This window comes from Oreochromis aureus, linkage group 6 (assembly GCF_013358895.1).
Source record: "Oreochromis aureus strain Israel breed Guangdong linkage group 6, ZZ_aureus, whole genome shotgun sequence".
Lineage (NCBI taxonomy): Eukaryota > Metazoa > Chordata > Actinopteri > Cichliformes > Cichlidae > Oreochromis > Oreochromis aureus.
Window position 1 is genome coordinate 23,116,982 of NC_052947.1, and position 19,024 is coordinate 23,136,005.

General features: G+C 39.2%; 2 protein-coding genes across 3 annotated transcripts; one reads left to right on the forward strand and one right to left on the reverse strand.

The window, feature by feature from the left end:
• Positions 1-145: 145 nt before the first annotated feature.
• Positions 146-8,885, reverse strand: pde5aa (phosphodiesterase 5A, cGMP-specific, a). The gene is made up of 19 exons (XM_031747048.2): positions 8,598-8,885; positions 7,810-7,893; positions 7,584-7,664; positions 7,376-7,465; positions 7,076-7,228; positions 6,863-6,930; positions 6,614-6,762; positions 5,912-6,087; positions 5,745-5,795; positions 5,109-5,255; positions 4,200-4,328; positions 3,078-3,172; positions 2,822-2,909; positions 2,518-2,618; positions 2,334-2,411; positions 2,171-2,234; positions 1,994-2,068; positions 1,245-1,328; positions 146-1,063 (listed from the first exon to the last, which is right to left on the reverse strand). The coding sequence occupies exons 1-19, from the start codon at positions 8,883-8,885 to the stop codon at positions 893-895; spliced, it is 2,172 nt and encodes a 723-aa protein (XP_031602908.2). The 3' UTR covers positions 146-892.
• ppp2r2ca (protein phosphatase 2, regulatory subunit B, gamma a) lies at positions 8,871-18,979 on the forward strand. 2 transcript variants are annotated; one of them, XM_031747049.2, is made up of 12 exons: positions 8,871-9,019; positions 9,607-9,824; positions 11,079-11,470; positions 11,940-12,310; positions 12,706-12,803; positions 12,924-13,107; positions 13,635-13,747; positions 13,998-14,175; positions 15,281-15,445; positions 15,537-15,706; positions 16,097-16,188; positions 16,476-18,979. In XM_031747049.2, the coding sequence occupies exons 4-12, from the start codon at positions 12,247-12,249 to the stop codon at positions 16,771-16,773; spliced, it is 1,362 nt and encodes a 453-aa protein (XP_031602909.1). In that variant the 5' UTR covers positions 8,871-9,019; positions 9,607-9,824; positions 11,079-11,470; positions 11,940-12,246; the 3' UTR covers positions 16,774-18,979. The 2 variants fall into 2 exon arrangements, with proteins under 2 accessions (XP_031602909.1, XP_039469013.1); XM_039613079.1 differs by having other exon boundaries at positions 11,379-11,470.
• The last annotated feature ends 45 nt before the right edge of the window (positions 18,980-19,024 follow it).

A 19,024-nucleotide genomic window follows, 5' to 3' on the forward strand; every position in this document is an offset into this window, starting at 1 on the left:
AACTACTTACTATTACCAAGGTTATGCAAATCATATAGAAGGTTTGTAACAATACTTTGAACATTTTAGGCTGGATAATTATTTAAAACGCATGCTGTATATGTGTGGTGAACAATATCTTTATTGCTCAGTTTCAGATGGTGGAAATAACATTAGTTGTTATCAGTTCTGCTAAATTTCAAGACCTTGTAAGTCAGAGCCAATAAAGGGGAACAATTAATAGAATTAGCACAGGGTCAAAGTGCTCCAAAGAGCCATTATGGAAACAAAGTCAAATCAGATCAAAAGAAATATGTAGATGTCAGTAATCTAATAAAATAAATAGTTGAATACAAGTTCACAAAATTGATTGTGCTATAGATCACTGTACTAATTTGATGGTATGTGGAAAGGAAGCAGTACAGCAATACAGGTCTTCTGAAACTGAGTGTAGCACAGATAAAAATACAAATACAGATATGGTGTGCAAATAATCAAAGTAATTTCTCAGACTTTCACAGCTTCACTGCTAAATAAACAGATTAATGTAGGATCAATGCAAAGGCAGAGCAGTTCATCCCCTAACTAAACACTCCATACACAGAGAATATAAATGTGAATGTAGCTTTTAGTGTAAAGTACTTTGAGAAGCTATTTAGTACCTTTTTACATACAGTAAATGCATTTAATTTACTATTATATATGTGGCACAATAAGTTATTTGCAGTACAAGTGCAGGAATAATCATAACCGTGAGGGCCACTGCATAACATATTAACGAGTTTGCTCATCAAAGTTCTGATGTGTGAGCAATAGGTCAGTCTTCAGTTAGAAGAATGAACAAGAAGCATACGGGCAAGCCTCCTTTTAGCCTCTGAAGCCACGTGTCTTCATCTTCTCTCCAGTCCGCTGTTCATTGGTCTGTCTGTGTCGCTCCCTTAAAGTCTTCATGCAGTGATGAGTCTGTACTAATGTTTTCATTGTTTTCTTTTTCTTGTTCATCAGCAAGTTGCAGCCAGTTTTCTCTGTTCTTCTTACACCCATTTAGCAAAGGAGAGCAGGAGTCAAACAGCCTCGATACAGTCTGAGGACGGCAAAGACAGAGACGGGATTGTTGATAGAATAGTGGAAATTACAACTGATCTTTAGGGAACAAGATGGCAACAAGGTGAATTCTGTGATGAAATATATAAGGATACATGCATGCAAGTAGAATATACAGTTATCTACACATTGCTTACACAATACCAATAGTAATAACACACCTTGTAGAGTGGATAGCAGACCTCATCAATGTATTCAACTTGCATATATGGCAGTCGAGTGCTGTTTTCTCTGTTCATTATGTCCTTGTGAAAAGTAAGCATAAAGTGGCTGTTAGAATAGCACTTAAAGCACTTACAGAAGATCAGATAGAATTGCAAAAGTATGCAGTACTTGAATATGAACATTTATATATGAAGATTAATTCAACTCAAAACACTGCAAGCTACATTAAATTTACTTAACTCTGAATGGGGAAAAATGCATCAGAAATACACAACAGGCTTTATAAAGCTTTATGTATTCAAAGATATTGTTATTTTTATCATAGTGTAGACAGAGTAACAGTAACATTTTATGAAAACCTATTTTTGAATCTGTGTAAATAAAATAAGAAAATCTTTTAAACCACAATGACAAAAATATGAAGATATTCCAAGACATACCAGTGTTTGTGGTTATGCATTTTTTCAAAGAACAGTCTTTGGCACCGTGATACTGTTATACGACAGGGTAGATGCAATTCTAGCGCAACAAGAAATAGGACAACAGCATGCCTGAAGGGCTTTTAAACTTAAAAAAATGTATCATGAGACTAAAACAAGATATTCACAAATGACTGGATTCTAACAAGAATCCAATCATGAAAAAATATTGATTTAAATTCCTTTTTATGTGTGCACACTTTTTTATTTCCACTCAACATTTTCAGAATCCTTGGTACACTACAAATCCTGCAAGCTCCACTTACAATGGGTTTGATTTTGAACTCTTCCCTCTCTTTGTCCCCCTGTGCAAAGAACTCCATGGCAACCAGTCTGGCAATCTGTTAGGAGGAAGAGTGAGGTTAAGGTTGCAGTGAAAAAGGATTGAGAGATGAAGCATGAAGTGTTTTATTTTTCATTCAGAGCTACTTTGTGAGACCTACTCTTTTTTGTTCAGGCCAAGGCTTTGTGATAGCAGAGAGGTCACTGGCTGTCATCAGCATTGACCTGTGGGGTAAAGTAATAGCTTACAACACAGCACATTCTCTTGGTTTACCGAGCACAACAATATAATATGCCTCTGATTCTAATTTATGTGATTCTCACCTGAGCAAGTCTCTTTGTTTCTCACTTTTCCAGCTCACTCCGCTTTTGTTAGTGAGAGAAAAGAACTCTTTTCTTCTTCTGAAAAAAATAAAATAAAAAAAGCCAGAAGAAACATGGGTTAAAATAAGACTGGCTTAATGTGTAACCTACATCTTCTTTGACATTTTTAATGTTTCAGACGTACTCCATGTAGACGGTCAGGTCTGTGGCAAGGATTGCCCTTTTGATTATGTGTAATAGAGCTTTGTGCTCTTCAGCAGACAGACCGCTAAGAATTTGACTCCCCTGGAAGATGACGAGAGACAGAAAGAAAGTAAAGTAAATTGAAGACTACAAGTTCACACACAGAGATCAAAATAATCTAATTATTTCACAAGTGGAATGATTGCAAAATAATAGATATAGTATATGAGCTTCATTTGAACGTCCTGTTGTGTGCATGCAAACATAACTTATAAGTTGAAAAGAAAAGATTTCTTGCATCTTACAGTGTTGTTTAGGATGAAGACACACAGGTTGTAGTGGTGGTTCTCAAGAGAGGAGTGTCCATACAACTGAGCTAAAGGCTGATGAGTCCTGAGAGAAAAAAGAAAGAAAGAATAAGGACTTGAATATATGTAGGCAGAGACTAATAAGTCTTACAGATAGTACAAATCAAAATAAATACACATAATTATGGTCTAGATAATTTAGAGTAAAAATAAGTAATGGAGTAAATGTGAGAGATTAAGAACTAACGTTTACCTTTCTATGAAGGAATTATTAACTCCTCTGTGATCGACATCATGATTCAGAGTGGCTATCATCAATGCTAAGATCTCCAGACGAGAAAAAATGGTCTGAAATATGAACAGAAAGAAACAGGTTGCAATAATGAAGAAAATTATTTTTCTGCATTTTACAATTGAACGCTTTATAGGAAAAAAATAATAATTGAGAAAATAATCATATGCACATGTATATATTGCACATTTCATGTGCTACACAAAATAAAAGAAAGTTTGTATCAATAGGTGGATCATGTGCTGTCAAAAGTCGATAATAAAAGTTTCTAACAGATAGGATGATAAAGGACCGATCCCAATTGGAGCTGAAGTCTATGGATCCCTACACATGAGTATATGTAAGGGTAAAAAACAGGAAGCAGGAATTTATGGATAGGTGATGATGCAAAATCTCTAAATCATTTTTAATTTTTTTTTTTTGTACTTTACTTGTATTTAAATAATCTCTAATCTAAAAGAATAAAGTGATAAGACGGTAAAATGTTAGATGGTAGTGTCATTTTCTATCTGAACAAATACTGAATAAAAAATGTGTAACTGTAATTCTACAATTCAATGTTTGATGTAAAAGAAATGAAGTACGACAAATGATACTTCCATTTTAGTGTTACTAATACCAGTCAGTGTCTTCATTGAATATCCCACATAATTAAGCTCCAAACTATAACAGATACAAATATGCATAACAGATACAGCCTGGTCCTGGTACAGAGACCCCCAGGGTGGATCTCCAAAAAGCTTAAAACACTGGTGAGCGAATGGCAGAAGTCACTTGAGTTGAAGTGTAGGCATGTGTCTGATTGTTACAGATAGCAGTTAAGAGGTTTTGGCAAGATCTGAAATTAATCCTCTTCCAAACAGTTAAGAGCGCTCAGTACGGAAGAACAACCCTGGCAATCCTCAACTGACTCCTCCCAAAACTTTTGAGCTACAGTACAGAGGAAACTCTGGAGGCGTTATGCAAATGTCACAGTGTGACTGTCACATGGACACATAGAATGGATTGTCAACAAAATGCACGAAATGTTATAATAATAGCAACTACAAACCCACTCTGCTTTTACCACAAACTAACACTAACCTGGAGTTGGTCTGTTGCCATGAGCATTGCAAACATGCTTTGAGCAGTGCTCACTGCATGGTGCCAGTTGTGGTAGGGCACGTTGTTCCTATAGCCACGTTTCACAGTCAAAACCCACTGGCAAAGACTCTGGAAGGATGAGATATGTGAAGTTGATAAATAATAGAAATTGAGAATATTTAAGGTATTATCTGATTCTATTACGCTTTTCTAGTTTGTCAGTAGTGAAATTCCTGTAACTCAAAGAGACATACTGAACTACATATTGTCAAATGTAAGAGCTAATAAGATAACACTAAAATATCCATTATGACCTCATATTCTCCTCTCTCACAGGTCCTTTTTCCACCAACGTGATTCCTGTTTTGGTGCCTTAGATAAGGTGGCGTTAATGAAATGAAAAAAAGACCGATGCCAGTGAAACAAGCTTGAACCACCACAGAACCCCAGGGTTTCACAATCCTTAACATCAGTAGCTACACAACAGGATTTTACCAAGAAATTCACAGATAATTTGCAGATGCAGCTTGCAGATTTTGACAGAAGACTTTCTTCTTACCAAAATCTCTTCACCCCAACTTTTAAAATGGAACATTGTGAAATGCTTAGTTATTAAACTTTTTGAATTTTGTGCTTGTTCAAAAGGCCAAACTGGCTTCACACTAACACTGATACTAGCACTATCCTGTATCCTGATTGAAAAAAAAGATGTAAAAGAAGCATGATGTGTATGAAAAAGGATTTTTGAATTTATGAATACTTATGAAACAAGCCTATTAATGTCATTTCGTTCTAAAACAAACAAACAAACAAACAAACAAAAATTAACTTAAACGACTTAACTGCCCTGTTTCCCCATTTATATGATAAAGAAAATAATGCTACTAATATTAATAGAAGCTAAGCTACCTTGTAGTCTATGTTAAAATCCTGCACCAAATTGAGATCCAGGAACATGCGAATCGTGGATTGTGTTGTCGCGTCTTCTGGCAACCCGAAACCAGAGAAATGGAAGTCTAGAATATTCAGCGATTCAGCAGAAGGAATGGTGGCCTCCTAAAAACACAACCAATAAAAGAAATTGAAACGTACTCTTCAGAACGTTCAAGCACAAACACACACAAACAAAATAGAACTTGAGCTCTTTTCCTCAGTTTACCTAAGTGTGTAAACACAGAAAACCCATCTAGCTTTAACATGGGTGAGGAGGTTACCTTAACCTTTGCACTCACATTCAGTGATAGCAGCTGATCAAGAGCTTTAAGTTGTTAGGGCATTAGTTCTACAGTAGCATTAAAGCCTGTAAATCTGGCCTTTTGGAACAAAGCAAGGGTTGATTGCATGACTACTGCCACAGTGATTAAAAAGAATAGCAAGAGTGGAGACGGAGGGCATTTAACAGAAAGAACAAGGCATATGAAAGAAAAAGGAAGAAACGCGTGTGCTATTGACTTTAAATCACTATTTACATGCACGATGCCACGCTGTAACAGGGATAAACTGGATAAAAAGAGAAAGGCTGATTTCTTCCAAAGAAAGATTCACCTGCAGTGCCTGGATTTCCTGCTCTGCTGCAGTGATGTGGTAGGCAAGGACCTGCATAATTACAATAAACAAAGAAAACACAGAAAAAAACTTTAAGATTTGTTAATGTATGAATTATTTTTCTGACTCTTCTCTAACTTACTAATTGGGCGAGATAGTGTTCTCACCTCCTGTGTGACCTCTATACTGGCCCTCCGCTCCTCAGTGATCTGGACCGCCTGAGCATACTGTAGAGCCAGGCCACAATACACTGCCAGGTCTTCCAGAAGGCGCTCGTCATATCGGTTAAAGGCTTCCATTTCATCCGAGTCTCTGCTTTGTTTGTTCATCAGCTGGCACACAGCTAAATGACATTAAAAGACAGATGGTTGTGTAGCTTGAGCACAAAGTTCTTCAAATTCTTTTTTTCTTTTTAACACATAGTCTAGTTGATTTCTGTGGTAAAGCTGAGATGGGCAACTTGTTTTTGGAATCACTGGGAAAAAATCACAATAATAATCTCAGCATCTAAATATTCAAGTGGCTAGAAAAGATAACTGGATTAAAAACTGAAACAATTTTATAAAATTTAATTTGTAATGGAACAACTTGTCCAGATCTGGTCTTCTCGGAGCAGATCACAGTAAGTAGTATAAAGACTGAAAAAGTCTAAACAGTAAGTAAGGATTTCTAGCTGTGAAAGGTCACTGCAAATCATCTGTGAAACCTATTATTTTATATTATTTCATACTATTTTATTTTATATTTTAATAAGAGAGCTTTGTATACTGTGCTTCATCTGTGCTTGTCTGGTAGGAAAGGCGTGAAAGATTTATTTTCAAATTCTGTCCTGTTTACAATGTTTACTGCCATTCAAGAAAGGAACTTACCGATAACATTTTCAGATCTCTCATTTCTAACAGGGCAGCAGATGACACTCCTTTTCAATTCATCAGAACTCTTCGACATATTAAGTGTTTCCATAGAAGTCAGGGTTCGAAAGGCATATGATGGATCTATATTCCTGAGGTCATGCTCCCTGAAAAATTATGCTTTCAAATTACAAAAAACCCCAAATATCCCATATTTGTTTTAAAAGTAAATCAACAGCAAGGACTTGCAAAGTCTCCGGACAATACCTTCTGTAGATCTGGCAGGTTGATCCGAGCTCCTCACATTCCAAATGTATCACTCTTGAGAATAAAGTCTGTAATCAAAAGACAAAAATGAAAACCAAAAACAAAACAAAACAAAAAAAATGAAAACATTGTGTATAAAAATACTGTACTATATTCTGAACAGACAAAGTCATGGACAACAAGGAAATTGAGCAGGATGTCAAGATAGTGTACCTTTTCTTCAGTGTCTGAAGTTTGCTCGCTGGGGATAAAGATGGTGCAGTATTGAGCGTGTGTAAAGGGCATGATGGTGGCAGCCATCTTACTCAGCATAACTTCAAGGGAATGGTGCTCCTTTGAAAGTACTTGTGCCATCTCTATCAAAGCCTGGACCACACACACACACACACACACACACACACACACACACACACACACACACACACACACACACACACAGAGATATGCATGAAGATATTACTTAGATATACGTTACAAGGCATAAAAAGATTTTAAACTGTTCTCTGGCTTTACCTGACTGCGTTTAGCCTCTTGTCTCGCACTTTCATACAGCTGGACATTATCCAGGACAATCCCCAACACATCCATGTGATTTGACAACACCTTAAAACAAAACCAAATGTATAATTATAGGTGGTAAGCATTAAAACAAGACAAATATCTGACATAATAAATAATGTATAATAGAAATAAATCTCCATACTAATGTCCAATCCCTCACCTTTTCATCTACGTTTGTGAAAACAGAACGTGATCCATCGCAACTATTTCTTTTGTTGATCATTACCAGGACACCTACCACCTGTTCAAAAAAAGAAAACGTTTTATTTTCATGCAATCTATATTAAAAATTCTGTTATGACAATGGACAATATGCCACAGAAAAATCCACCGGTCTCTGAGTGTGCATTTACATTAGTTAAAGGTATTTGCAACGGCACACATACCTCTCCTCTGTGGTTGCTGATAGGAACACTCAGAACCGTCCTGATCTTTGATGTTTGATCGTTGGCTAAGTTGAATCTGGGGTCCTGTTGAGACAAATAAGGAAAACATAAGTGCATGTAAGCGGATCACTTAATATTATTTACTTAACAGCAACATGTTTTAAACATATCCTATCCAACAGTCATGTGTATTAGATCTTTGTGGCAACTGAGTAGCAACAGACTTTAATACCTAAACTAACTTTACTCTCTTCATAACCCTTCGTTGTTAAGCTATTGGGTCGGCGCTGTTCATCAGCTTTCGCCACATCTGACCAAAAATACCCACACTTCTTAGGATGCTTGACATCTACCAAGTTATTAGGGACAACCCGTGCACACCCACGCTGACTGGGTTTACCTGGTGTTGAACTCTGCCAGGCACACATTCCTAATCACCTTACTTGTGAGGGCAAGAAGAGCTGCTGTGACCACCACCTGTAAGCCTTTTAGACAGCTTTGGCATGAATCTACTTTTGTGGGAGTGTATGTGTGGGCATGTGCAAGGAAAGGACAGTAATCCAAGGTTTATCACTGGAAGCAGTCACTAAAAGGATTAAAAGAAACTGCGTCATCAGGGATTCCCTATCAGGCTTCTTCAAATAGCCATGTCATCATCTCAAAACAGACTTTCAGAAAATGGATGACTCATTAAACACGCAGTCCTCATTTCTGATTTTAAATCCCTCGCCTGTGCCCTGGAACATGGGAGTTAAGCCTACATGTACAATCATGACATCAACATTTACCTCAGATGCATCTCTTAGATTTATTGGTGAACCTGTAGCCATTACGCATCCCATGATCCCTTTTACCAGTTCTAGATGAGCTTGGCTGTATGGGTTTCCCTCATTCAAGTGCCCCAGTGATGTTAGGGCTATCACGTCTTCCAAGCTACTCCTTCCACCACAGTGTTTCCGTACAAGAGAGAGTGAACCACCCTCTGCTCCCAGTAGCTCCCCAACATGGATCACAGCTCCCTGGCAGAGCTCTGCTAAAGAACCCATACAGCCTAGGCCTTCTCCTAGGAGCCCCATCATCCAAGGGCAGCCGTCACCATGGCCACATGATGTGGGTGGGAAAAACTGTGGAGGGTGGGGTAAGCTAGATGAGCAGGGGCAAACGGGAGCTCGTGGTTGACAGGGAGAAAACTGAAAACGGGAACAACGAGGTAAGCAGGGAGAGCATGGTGAATGGCTTTCTTTAACATCTGCACTAAAGCGGTCCATCCATTCAGGGACACTGAGATTTGAAGCGAGGGGTTTGTCTGTCAAAGATAAAATGTTCAGGTCTGAGCTTCTCAATGGGGAAGAATTTCTCCGATAAGGTGCCTTCATGAGCGCCTCGGAATGGTCAGAGCTCCTCCTTGGAAACCTTGACAGAAGTGGGGACATCTCTGTCTGTGGACAACTGACCCTGAAATCATACACAGATTACATGATTTATTTAAAAGCAAAACTAAAATAAAGTACTTAAAATTAGTATAATAACTATTAAACGTATATGTGGAAACATAATTTTATCTATTGCAGCTTATATTGTCATTACTAATAAAGTGTCCACCTTTACAAGCGTTTTATTCAACAATTTCTTTAAAAACGTTTTAATCGCACATTATAATTTTGAGGGATCTGAGTAATTCGAGTTTCAGCTAAAACTGTAGAGATATAAAATGTAAACTCTTACGCTGAGGTTCTGCGTAAAAAGTAAGCCCTTGTGAAGTCGGAGTGGTCATCCAACCATGCTTCCTCTTGGTAGCTTGTCGTACCATCTCCAAACTTCCTGCTACGCAACCTGGACCTTGGACTCCACAGTGGGGAGAAGAACCAACCCGTACCTTGCAGCATCGGCGAGTCGCTCACGATTTCCCTGCGGATCGACTCTGCGCCAGCGTCCGGAGATGCCCCAGGAGTCACGCTGCCAGGCTCCATGGACTCTAGCGCTTCAGAGTGAAGGCAGGGCATCCCCTCGCTCAGGTAAATCGAGAAAAGATCGGGTAAACTCAGTTTTTACGCCAAGTGAGCTATCTAAGAGAAACACCTCAAACGCGAGGAGGCAGAAAGTAAGACAGACTAACGACTTGCCAGAGAGCAGAGCATAAAGAGCCCGTGGAAACGATTGCGTCAAGGTAATCCCTTGACCTTTATTTAGCCGATCTCCATTAAAGGAACCTGATTTAAACTTCACGACAGAATAAATGGATTTGCTCTAACCCCGGGCTCGTACATGTTATGAACTCGTCATTTAAATTTTACACCTGTGTCCAAGTGTCCAAAAAAGTTAATATCTTAGAACTAGGAAAACCAACCTATTGTGATATTTATTTGTACAAAAACAAAAAGCACCAACACGTCCTCATTTAAATAGTAAATAATAGGTTAATCCTAATTATTTGGCTTTAAGTACAGAAAACGAGCAATAAAACCAAGTAAAAAGGACAAAATATGGGTTAATCATCATAAGTACACAATATATTATGAGTTATTCACCTACGTGATGTGGATAAACTATAAATTAACCTTTAAGCTTTATAAAAAAAAAAGCATGATAGGTGATCACATGATCAGCAAATATTTGAGCTTTGCAATTTAAACCTTTAGAATTATAAAAACAACCAAGAACAACACAAACACAGTCAGATATCATTACAGATATATAGCATTAACTGGACATTAGAAGATTATTTCACACTGTGCTAATATGTTACAAAATAGTACTTTGCCCTCTTAAACAAGAAATAAATTTGAGCAAAATGTAACTGAAATATATAAAATCAAAAGTTTCTTTTATTTAAATAATTAATGATGGAGGAAAATAGGCTTGGTGTAAACTGAATACCAACTGTATACCAGTCAAGTACATTTCATTTAACCAGATTTTGTTAAATACATTTATACGTACAACATAAGTAGAACATAACATAAATTGTACTCCTTGTAAAAAAGCTGAAGATCCTAAAGGCAAAGTGACCAGAACAATGTTTATTTAATTTTTAGGGAATAACACACAGTGCTGTAATAAGAAAGGGCTTTTCAAATATTCTTTGACTGATATCTTATTTATCCTTCTCTTATCATGTTTTATTTTCTGGAGACAAATAACTGAAATTGTATTGACATACCATCAGTTGGTGTGTGAGGTTTTTTTTTTTTTAAGTTTCTTTTAAAGCATTTTTCTTTCATCTGTTTAAATTGCTATGCAGTCTCCAATATTATTCTTACTTTGGACAGAAAACTGCATGCCAGTACATGCTACTCAGTATTTAAGGACTCCCTCTGCTGGTCTTGGGTACTTCTCATCACCTGCAGTGGGTGGATCCTCCAGTGACAGCTATACTGTGATTGGCTCCTCCAGTAGGAGGCTGCCATGACACATTGGATGCTGCACAGATCCACAGCATCAGCAGGCAACGGACCTCCATCCTCCTCGTTATCCCTCTCTCTTTCTCTTTTTTCTCCTCCTTTGCCTCTCCTCCTCTCACTTCCACCCCTGCTCTCTCTTCTCTGTCCCTTCTCCTCCCACTTGGAAAGACACGCAGGCCTGTTTGAGTACACTGCAGCAGAGGTCCATTAACACACCAGCAGCAGGAATAGCAGCAGCAGCGACAGCAGCAGGCGGACTGGTAGGTGTGCTGAGGCCTGTCTCCCTCCTTATTGCAGCACAGGCAAGACATCGCATTCTCCTCTGATCACTGTCAAGGACTATCTGTTTGAGAAGTGTGCGTGCATGTGAGAGCAGGAATCTGGCAAGTAGTAAAAGAGGACTACCACACCCTGGGAACATTATTACCAGTGGTAGGGCTGAATGTAGCAGCTGATATTTTCATTCTCATGCTATGTTCATTATGTACTTATTTCTGGGCTTACACACAAGGATTCATATTCTGCTTTTCTCTGCTCTAGTTGTTTGTTGCCTTTCCTTCATTCTACAGCACTGTGATTTGATTCAGCACCCACTAGGCCTTGTTCGTCTACACACGTGTCTTTGCTAATGAATGCATTGAATGTCTAACTAAGGTCACATCATTTGCCATGCTGTGCGCACATATTGTCAGCCTACCTAATGACAGCCTTCCTCTTTCCTTTCCAAAGCTGTCTTCATCACCAGCCTCTCCATCCACCTTTCTCTCTTCTGTCCTCCTGCATCTTAATTTCCTCTCACTCCCATTCCTCTTTCTTAAAACCCTCTTCCTCCTTTCCCCGCCCCTTGCATTCCAGTCTCAGTCTCTTCGACGTGCCTTTTCTTCTTCCTGCCGGCTGGTTTCCCAGGATGCCTTTTTCCAGGCCGCTCCGTTAGGCCCTACCAGCATGGGCGGAGCCTGGGTGGGGAGAGACATTACGGATTGGACCCTTCCCCTCAGGACGGGCGCGCTGGCGGGTCACCCTCCCTCAGCTTCAGATGGGCGAGGACGCTGAGAGCCCCAAAATCAACCACACCTTCCTGCGAGACTACGTCACTGAAGGTAGAGCAGACGATGTGTCGCTGCCATCTCTGTGGTGTCAGATAACATACTGGTATAATTGAACAGATTAATTTCAACTTCCTGCATTGCACAGTAGAAGGAATGTATGATGACACTGCCTGACTCAGCAACAGACAGTTTCATAATTTAAATTTTCCTTAGGCATCATAGACATAAATGTTTGATTTATGGTTTAGAGTAGCAGAAATAATATGTGATTTTATTAATTTTTCTTTCATTGCCAGCCTTTTCTACATTGTTATGGTCACTTAATGATCTGTGCTTTTTTCGCCATGCCTGCCTAATGTTCTCGCTACTCTATCATTGCTGCGGTTTTCTTTTCTTCTTTCTATACTTTTGTTTAATTGCCTCCAATGTTCCTATCTTGCTTGCAGCTGATGTCATCTCTACAGTGGAGTTTAATCAGACGGGGGACCTGCTGGCCACGGGGGACAAAGGTGGCCGAGTGGTCATCTTTCAGAGAGAGACTGAGGTTAGTTTACAATGCAAAAATCACCATTTTCTGTACACATTCTTTTAAAAAAATATCTTCGTACACATACTGTAAATGCATGCTGAAAGCCGTGTTTTCTTCACTGTCTGCCCTGGGCAGTCTAAAGGGGAATCAGAGGAGGCGGGCGAGACAGGGGACTCTGGGGAGTACAATGTCTACAGCACGTTTCAGAGCCACGAGCCTGACTTTGATTACCTGAAGAGTGTGGAGATAGAAGAAAAAATTAACAAGATCAGATGGCTGCCACAGCAGAACGCAGCACATTTCCTCCTCTCCACCAATGGTGAGAAATCAGTGACTTCTCAGTCTCTATCAGAACATCATACTGATTGTTGGTTGTGGTAAAATGAAGTACAGGAAGTAAAGATGCATATAGTTTTTGCCATCATAAATGTATATCTACATATGTATATCTATGTATCTATATCTATATAGATATCTATATATCTATATAGATATATATATAATTGAGAGAGAGATTTGTTATAAATAGCAATTTTTTTTGCTTGATATGGCACAGGTATCGCTTACACACTTTGGTTTCAAACTACCTCCAATTTCTAAAATTATGGCAGCCTTGTGTCATCTTTTGTTACCTACGTAGAATTAAATAACATCAAGATAGTCTTTGGAGTCTCACTTATGGGTGCAATAATGGCACAGAAAAAAAAATCTGTCTAAATTCGGTGCATGAATTAAGTATTATGTTTTAAATTAGCTGTAAATGTGATTTTTCTCAAGTTGTGCTTTGCAATTTTCAATGAATGTAATCATCATTTTTTGACACGCAAATCCCGATGCCTGTCACAGATAAGACTGTTAAACTGTGGAAGGTAAGCGAGAGAGACAAGAGACCAGAAGGATACAACCTGAAAGATGAGGAGGGACGGCTCAAGGACATCTCTACCATCACCTCTCTACAGGTACTCGGACACACACATACAACTGCACATTTTCATTTTGTTGGGTATGCCAAGTATTTATCAGGCTTACATTTAATCATCAAATCAAGTGTCTGTCTTTTTGCTCCTGTCCTTAAATAATCCATGGCTGTACTGTCCTCCAGTTTTGTCCTTTCTCATTGTTGTCTTTCTTTTTGTCCTATGATTTACTCCTCCAGTTCTTATCACCTCCTCCCTTCAGCCCTAAATCTTTTATCTCTCACCATTTAAGGTGCCAGTGCTGAAACCTACAGATCTAATGGTCGAGGTCCGTCCCAGAAGGGTATTCGCTAATGGACACACCTACCATGTCAACTCCATCTCAGTCAACAGCGATGGGGAAACCTACCTGTCTGCTGACGACCTCCGCATCAACATGTGGCACCTGGGCATCACAGACCGCAGTTTCAGTATCCTTACTGTCTTTTTGTTTTTTGTATTATAACACACTATTTTCAGTTTTAACCAACTTTGAATAATTCTATAGCTCCTCTCAGACTTTTGTGTGGTGGAAACTCCTTGAATTTTACAGAGAGTTCAGCGGTATGAATTAGATCACTGTTGTTGTTAAAGTATAACTGTATCCTCATGGTAATTGTAAAACAGCAATGACAACATTATACCTAAACAGGTAAAGATTCCTGTCAACACCAAAAGGGAAAAAAAAAGAAAAAGTGCAGTATACGTTAGTAAGCTTTTTTTGTATTTGATTTTATGTCCCTAAAGCATAAAATCCCATTTTAATTGTGTTAAGGTACACGGTAAAACAATTCATGCTAGTATCTTAGTGTGCATGATTTTACAAAGTTATCAATATTGATCATTATGTATGTAGTTTGCTTACTGAAGAAAAAGAAATTGAGCAGTGTTGGGAACGCATCCCATATGCTTCTATTCTGTGTTTGTATTTCATCCACTGTTATCTAAATTTATGCCTAAAATATCATGGAGCCAATTCCAGATCATGTACTGTAATCTTAACCAATCATCCAAATTCATCTTCTGATTTATACTTAATGTAAACAACACGTGACTCTGATTGGATCTGTGTTTCCATTACAATGCTGTGTAGTCAGTGCAGGTGGTAGCACGTGGGACTGGCTGCATGTTGTGATTTCCCCATTCAAATGGAAGCTGACCTAGAAAATCATAGAGGCATCTATGGAAGATGAGTTTAAATAATTCACACAGCTGTACACTTTCTTCTGAGCCACACAGGACTACCACAAATAGAACAGAGAGGAACAGCGTGTGCATGCATATTGGGGATAGGATGGGGTGCAGTTTTTTCTTTTTCTTTTCTGGGATGTCTTTATGAATTTAGGTTGTGAAAGTGTAGATCATCTAAAAATAAAAAGACTGCATGAATGAATATAAGTGATTTGTTTGCATGTCTGCTGCCTCACTGTGACAAAATGTAAACATAGTCATGGAATTTGGTAGAAACCCCGCTCACCAGATTTATGTGGTGCTTAATGTCTGCGCCGTTTGTTCCTTGATGGCGCTGCTTCTCAGATATTGTAGACATCAAACCAGCAAACATGGAGGATCTGACGGAGGTGATAACAGCGGCAGAGTTCCACCCTCACCACTGCCACTTGTTCGTGTACAGCAGCAGCAAGGGAACGCTGCGCCTCTGTGACATGAGAGCCTCGGCTCTCTGCGACAAACATACCAAACGTGAGGAAACATTTTAAAGAGTTTACTGCAAGCTGTGCATGCGGAATCTTGCTCTCACGAAAGCAATGCAATTATATTTCTGTCTGATTAGTTTTTGAGGAACCTGAGGATCCAGGGAACCGCTCCTTCTTCTCAGAGATTATTTCCTCTGTGTCGGATGTTAAGTTCAGCCATAGTGGACGTTACCTGCTGACCAGAGACTACCTCACCGCTAAGGTGTGGGATATCAATATGGATAAAGGCCCAGTGGAGACCTATCAGGTAGAGGATTTTACCTAATTGGACCTATTTGGAAATTGTTAAAATATGATCATTTTAGTTATGAAACTACTAGTTAATTATTGACTAACTGGTAGTTATTCATTATTTGTCTGACATAAAATCTGTCTGAATCAAATTTCAAATTTCAAATTCAAATATATACATATACTTTTACATTTATACACAATTCATTCAGTTGATCAGCATAATTCAGCAGCATTAACTTGATCCCAAAGAAAATCTGGAAGCCTTTTCTCATTTTTACTGCCGGTGTATTATACATGAGAGCAAAGTACAAGAAAGAAGATTAAAATGCCAAAATGTGAGTGTCCTGAGCAGGATAATGCTACCTTCCCAAAAACTTAAGCTGACTGTTTGCATCATCCCCAGGTCCATGAATACCTGAGGAGTAAGCTGTGTTCCCTCTACGAAAACGACTGCATCTTTGACAAGTTTGAGTGTGTTTGGAACAGCTCAGACAGGTAAGAGGCGGTGGGGGGACAGACAAAGTACAGCTTAAGTAGATTTGGAAGCAAAAACAGACTGCTGTGTCAGTGTGTTACTGCTTACAGTGATTTCCTAAATGCCCGGCCTCCTGCTTTATCCGACGTTTAAATCAATCCCAGAGACAAGCTTTGCAGACATCAAATCAATCCTCATGTATTCAGTTTGCTTTTTCCTCTTTTCCTCCCCCTCATTCTACCATGAACACCGCTTGTCTCTTCCCGCTCTTTACTGTCTTTCTCCTCTCCTTTCCTCCATGATCCAGCGTGATTATGACAGGGGCGTACAACAGCTTCTTCCGGATGTTCGACAGGGAGACAGGCCGAGGCGTAACCCTGGAGGCCTGGCGAGAGAGCAGCAAGCCCCGGGCTGTACTGCGAACCCGCCGTGTGTACACTGGCGGTAAACGTCGCAGGGGCGATGTGGGCGTCGATAGCTTGGACTTTACCAAGAAAATCCTGCACATGGCTTGGCACCCATCTGAAAATATAATTGCCATAGCAGCCACCAACAATCTGTACATCTTCCAGGATCGTGTCAACCCAGAAACGCAGGCACAGTGACAAGAATGGAAATATGAACAGAAGCAGACACAGTGCTTTTTATCCAAGTGTCACAGAAATGCAAAGAGTGACTGGAATATATTTGGATGTTTTATCGAGGGGACGGAGAGTGGAAAGGCTATATCAGAGGATTAAGCTGTTTGATGACATGCTTTGATGCAGAGTCTGTACATAATTGGAATAATCATAAAATAACAAGACTCTTTATTCAGTTCATTTTATTTAATGGTGTTTAATCTAATCACCGAACTGAACTGATCTAGTACCCATCGGGACATTTGATTGATTGATTTATTTTTGGCTGCACTCTACTTCCACTTTTTGAAGATGTTTGTGTAACTGCCCCACTGTTGGGGCAGTGAATGAGGTGCAGGGACACCTCTCGATCTGCAGTGACTCAGTGCTGTTGCTCACACCGTGTTGCACTTCCCATTAATGTTCTGGTTACCTTTCACATAAAAATGGAAGATATGTGCTAGCTAGCATTTGACAGGTAATTTCTAAATGCTACAGAATATACTGATAGAATGGCTGGATGACTTTACCAGGCGTTTAATCCAAATCTAATTGTTTTCACTAGTGTGAGGTATCAGGAATGGTGTTATTGTATAGTTCACAACAATCTCCTAAAATTTTTTTCTTCTTTGTCGTGTGACAACAGCAATTCAATCTCTCCTTCAGAGCAGTGCTCTGGGAGAACGCACGAATAACTGTCCCGTAATCTTTTCCTTGTTCACGTTGCAATAATAACACTAACAAAACACAGTGCAGCAGCATTCCTGCTTTAATACATGAGCTCTTCTTCTACAGGTAACAAAAAAATGTACACACTCTTTTTACTGTTTGCTGTAAATACTCTGTGTTTTTTTTAAAGGCGGTACCAATTTTCAGTTCCAGAGAGCTAAGAAAAAAAAAGCATTTTGTCGAGGACACTAAATCAGTGTGAGATCTCATTTATAATAAGGTTTGTGGAATCACACTTTATCAGATATTTTCTTGTAGCAGTATATAGGTAGTTGTCGCTGGCTGTAGAGAGAACGGGGTAAAATTGTGCACAAAAAACCACTAACTGTTTGGTTGTGTATATTGAGCCCTTATTGTGTTATGATTGCTGTATCATGGTAATCTCATGTAAAAGAAAAAGAAAAAAGACACAAATCCACATGCTTACATGGGAAAACATAGCAGTTGAAGGAGGCAGTGTGTGTATTGATGGGGGAATCTTACAGTTAGGACAAACTTGAATTCTAAGCACATCGTTTATCGTTGAGACCCCCCAATTTAAATCAAAGTTGACTAAGTTTGTGTCCAGTGTGCTTGGAGGTTAGAGGTTATCGTCAGTGCAATAGCTCATCACAGCAGTAATGTCGTGTGAATTCATACTATCACAACATCTTAATGTCATTACACCGTATACCTCACAGCGCCACATGCTCCTCTGGGGTGCGACTCTGAAAGCCTGGGCTGTACAGCAGTACAGTAAGGTGATGTCTGTGTTGGACTGAATCGCGTGAGACTTGTTTGTTTACAGTGAAGTACTTTATTTTCAAGTGACCTTGGACCTGATGGGATTATTGTAAGTGGTTTAAATGTGTACTGTAGTGGGTGGAGTAACATAATCAGTGCAAAGGCAGAGAATATCAAGTCCCTTTGCACATTTTCAAAATCTGAAGAATCGACATTAATCAACTGTGTAAAGAAATAACTGCTGTCACACCTGCTTCCTCCTCTCTCCCTCACGCCCCGTTTGGTTTTCCAAGTTGCTGTTCACACACATCTGTGTTATCTGCCTGTAGCTAAGATGGTTTTCTTATGGGCATCTATATTTTTGTCTTCACTACCAGCCAGTGTTATCATGTGCAGATACAGTTTTGCACTTATTGATTTAACATGTACGACACAGCAAAATCCATGATGACGACAACTCACAAGAAAACGGTTTTACATAGTGAAGGGCCTTGTGAAGCATTATGTAAGCTCCGAGGTTCATCCCTGCAGTGGCGAAACATAGTTTAGAACAAGTCAGTTGTAATCGCATCATAACCACCAACACATACAACCACTGAGACGATTTGTGTTCGGGAGCACAGCAGCAGCAGCATGTCGCCATTACTCGATGCTACTAGCGTGTATATCTATCATGCTTTAAAAAAACGGACAAATCTAACAGTACGAAAACATAACTCAAATGAGGTGAATGAAAGGAATGTGCATTAATAAAATAACATAAAATCTAAGAAAAATGTGTTGG

Coding starts and splice junctions, on each gene's coding strand:
- pde5aa (XM_031747048.2), bottom strand. CDS start 8,885: ATGGGGCTCCTAGGAGAAGGCCTAGGCTGTATGGGTTCTTTAGCAGAG. Junction 6,088..6,613: donor GAGATCTGAAAATGTTATCG/GTAAGTTCCTTT, acceptor AATGTCATTTAG/CTGTGTGCCAGCTGATGAAC. Junction 1,329..1,993: donor AGTTCAAAATCAAACCCATT/GTAAGTGGAGCT, acceptor ACTTTTCACAAG/GACATAATGAACAGAGAAAA.
- ppp2r2ca (XM_031747049.2), top strand. CDS start 12,247: ATGGGCGAGGACGCTGAGAGCCCCAAAATCAACCACACCTTCCTGCGA. Junction 13,748..13,997: donor CTACCATCACCTCTCTACAG/GTACTCGGACAC, acceptor TCACCATTTAAG/GTGCCAGTGCTGAAACCTAC. Junction 16,189..16,475: donor GTTTGGAACAGCTCAGACAG/GTAAGAGGCGGT, acceptor TCCATGATCCAG/CGTGATTATGACAGGGGCGT.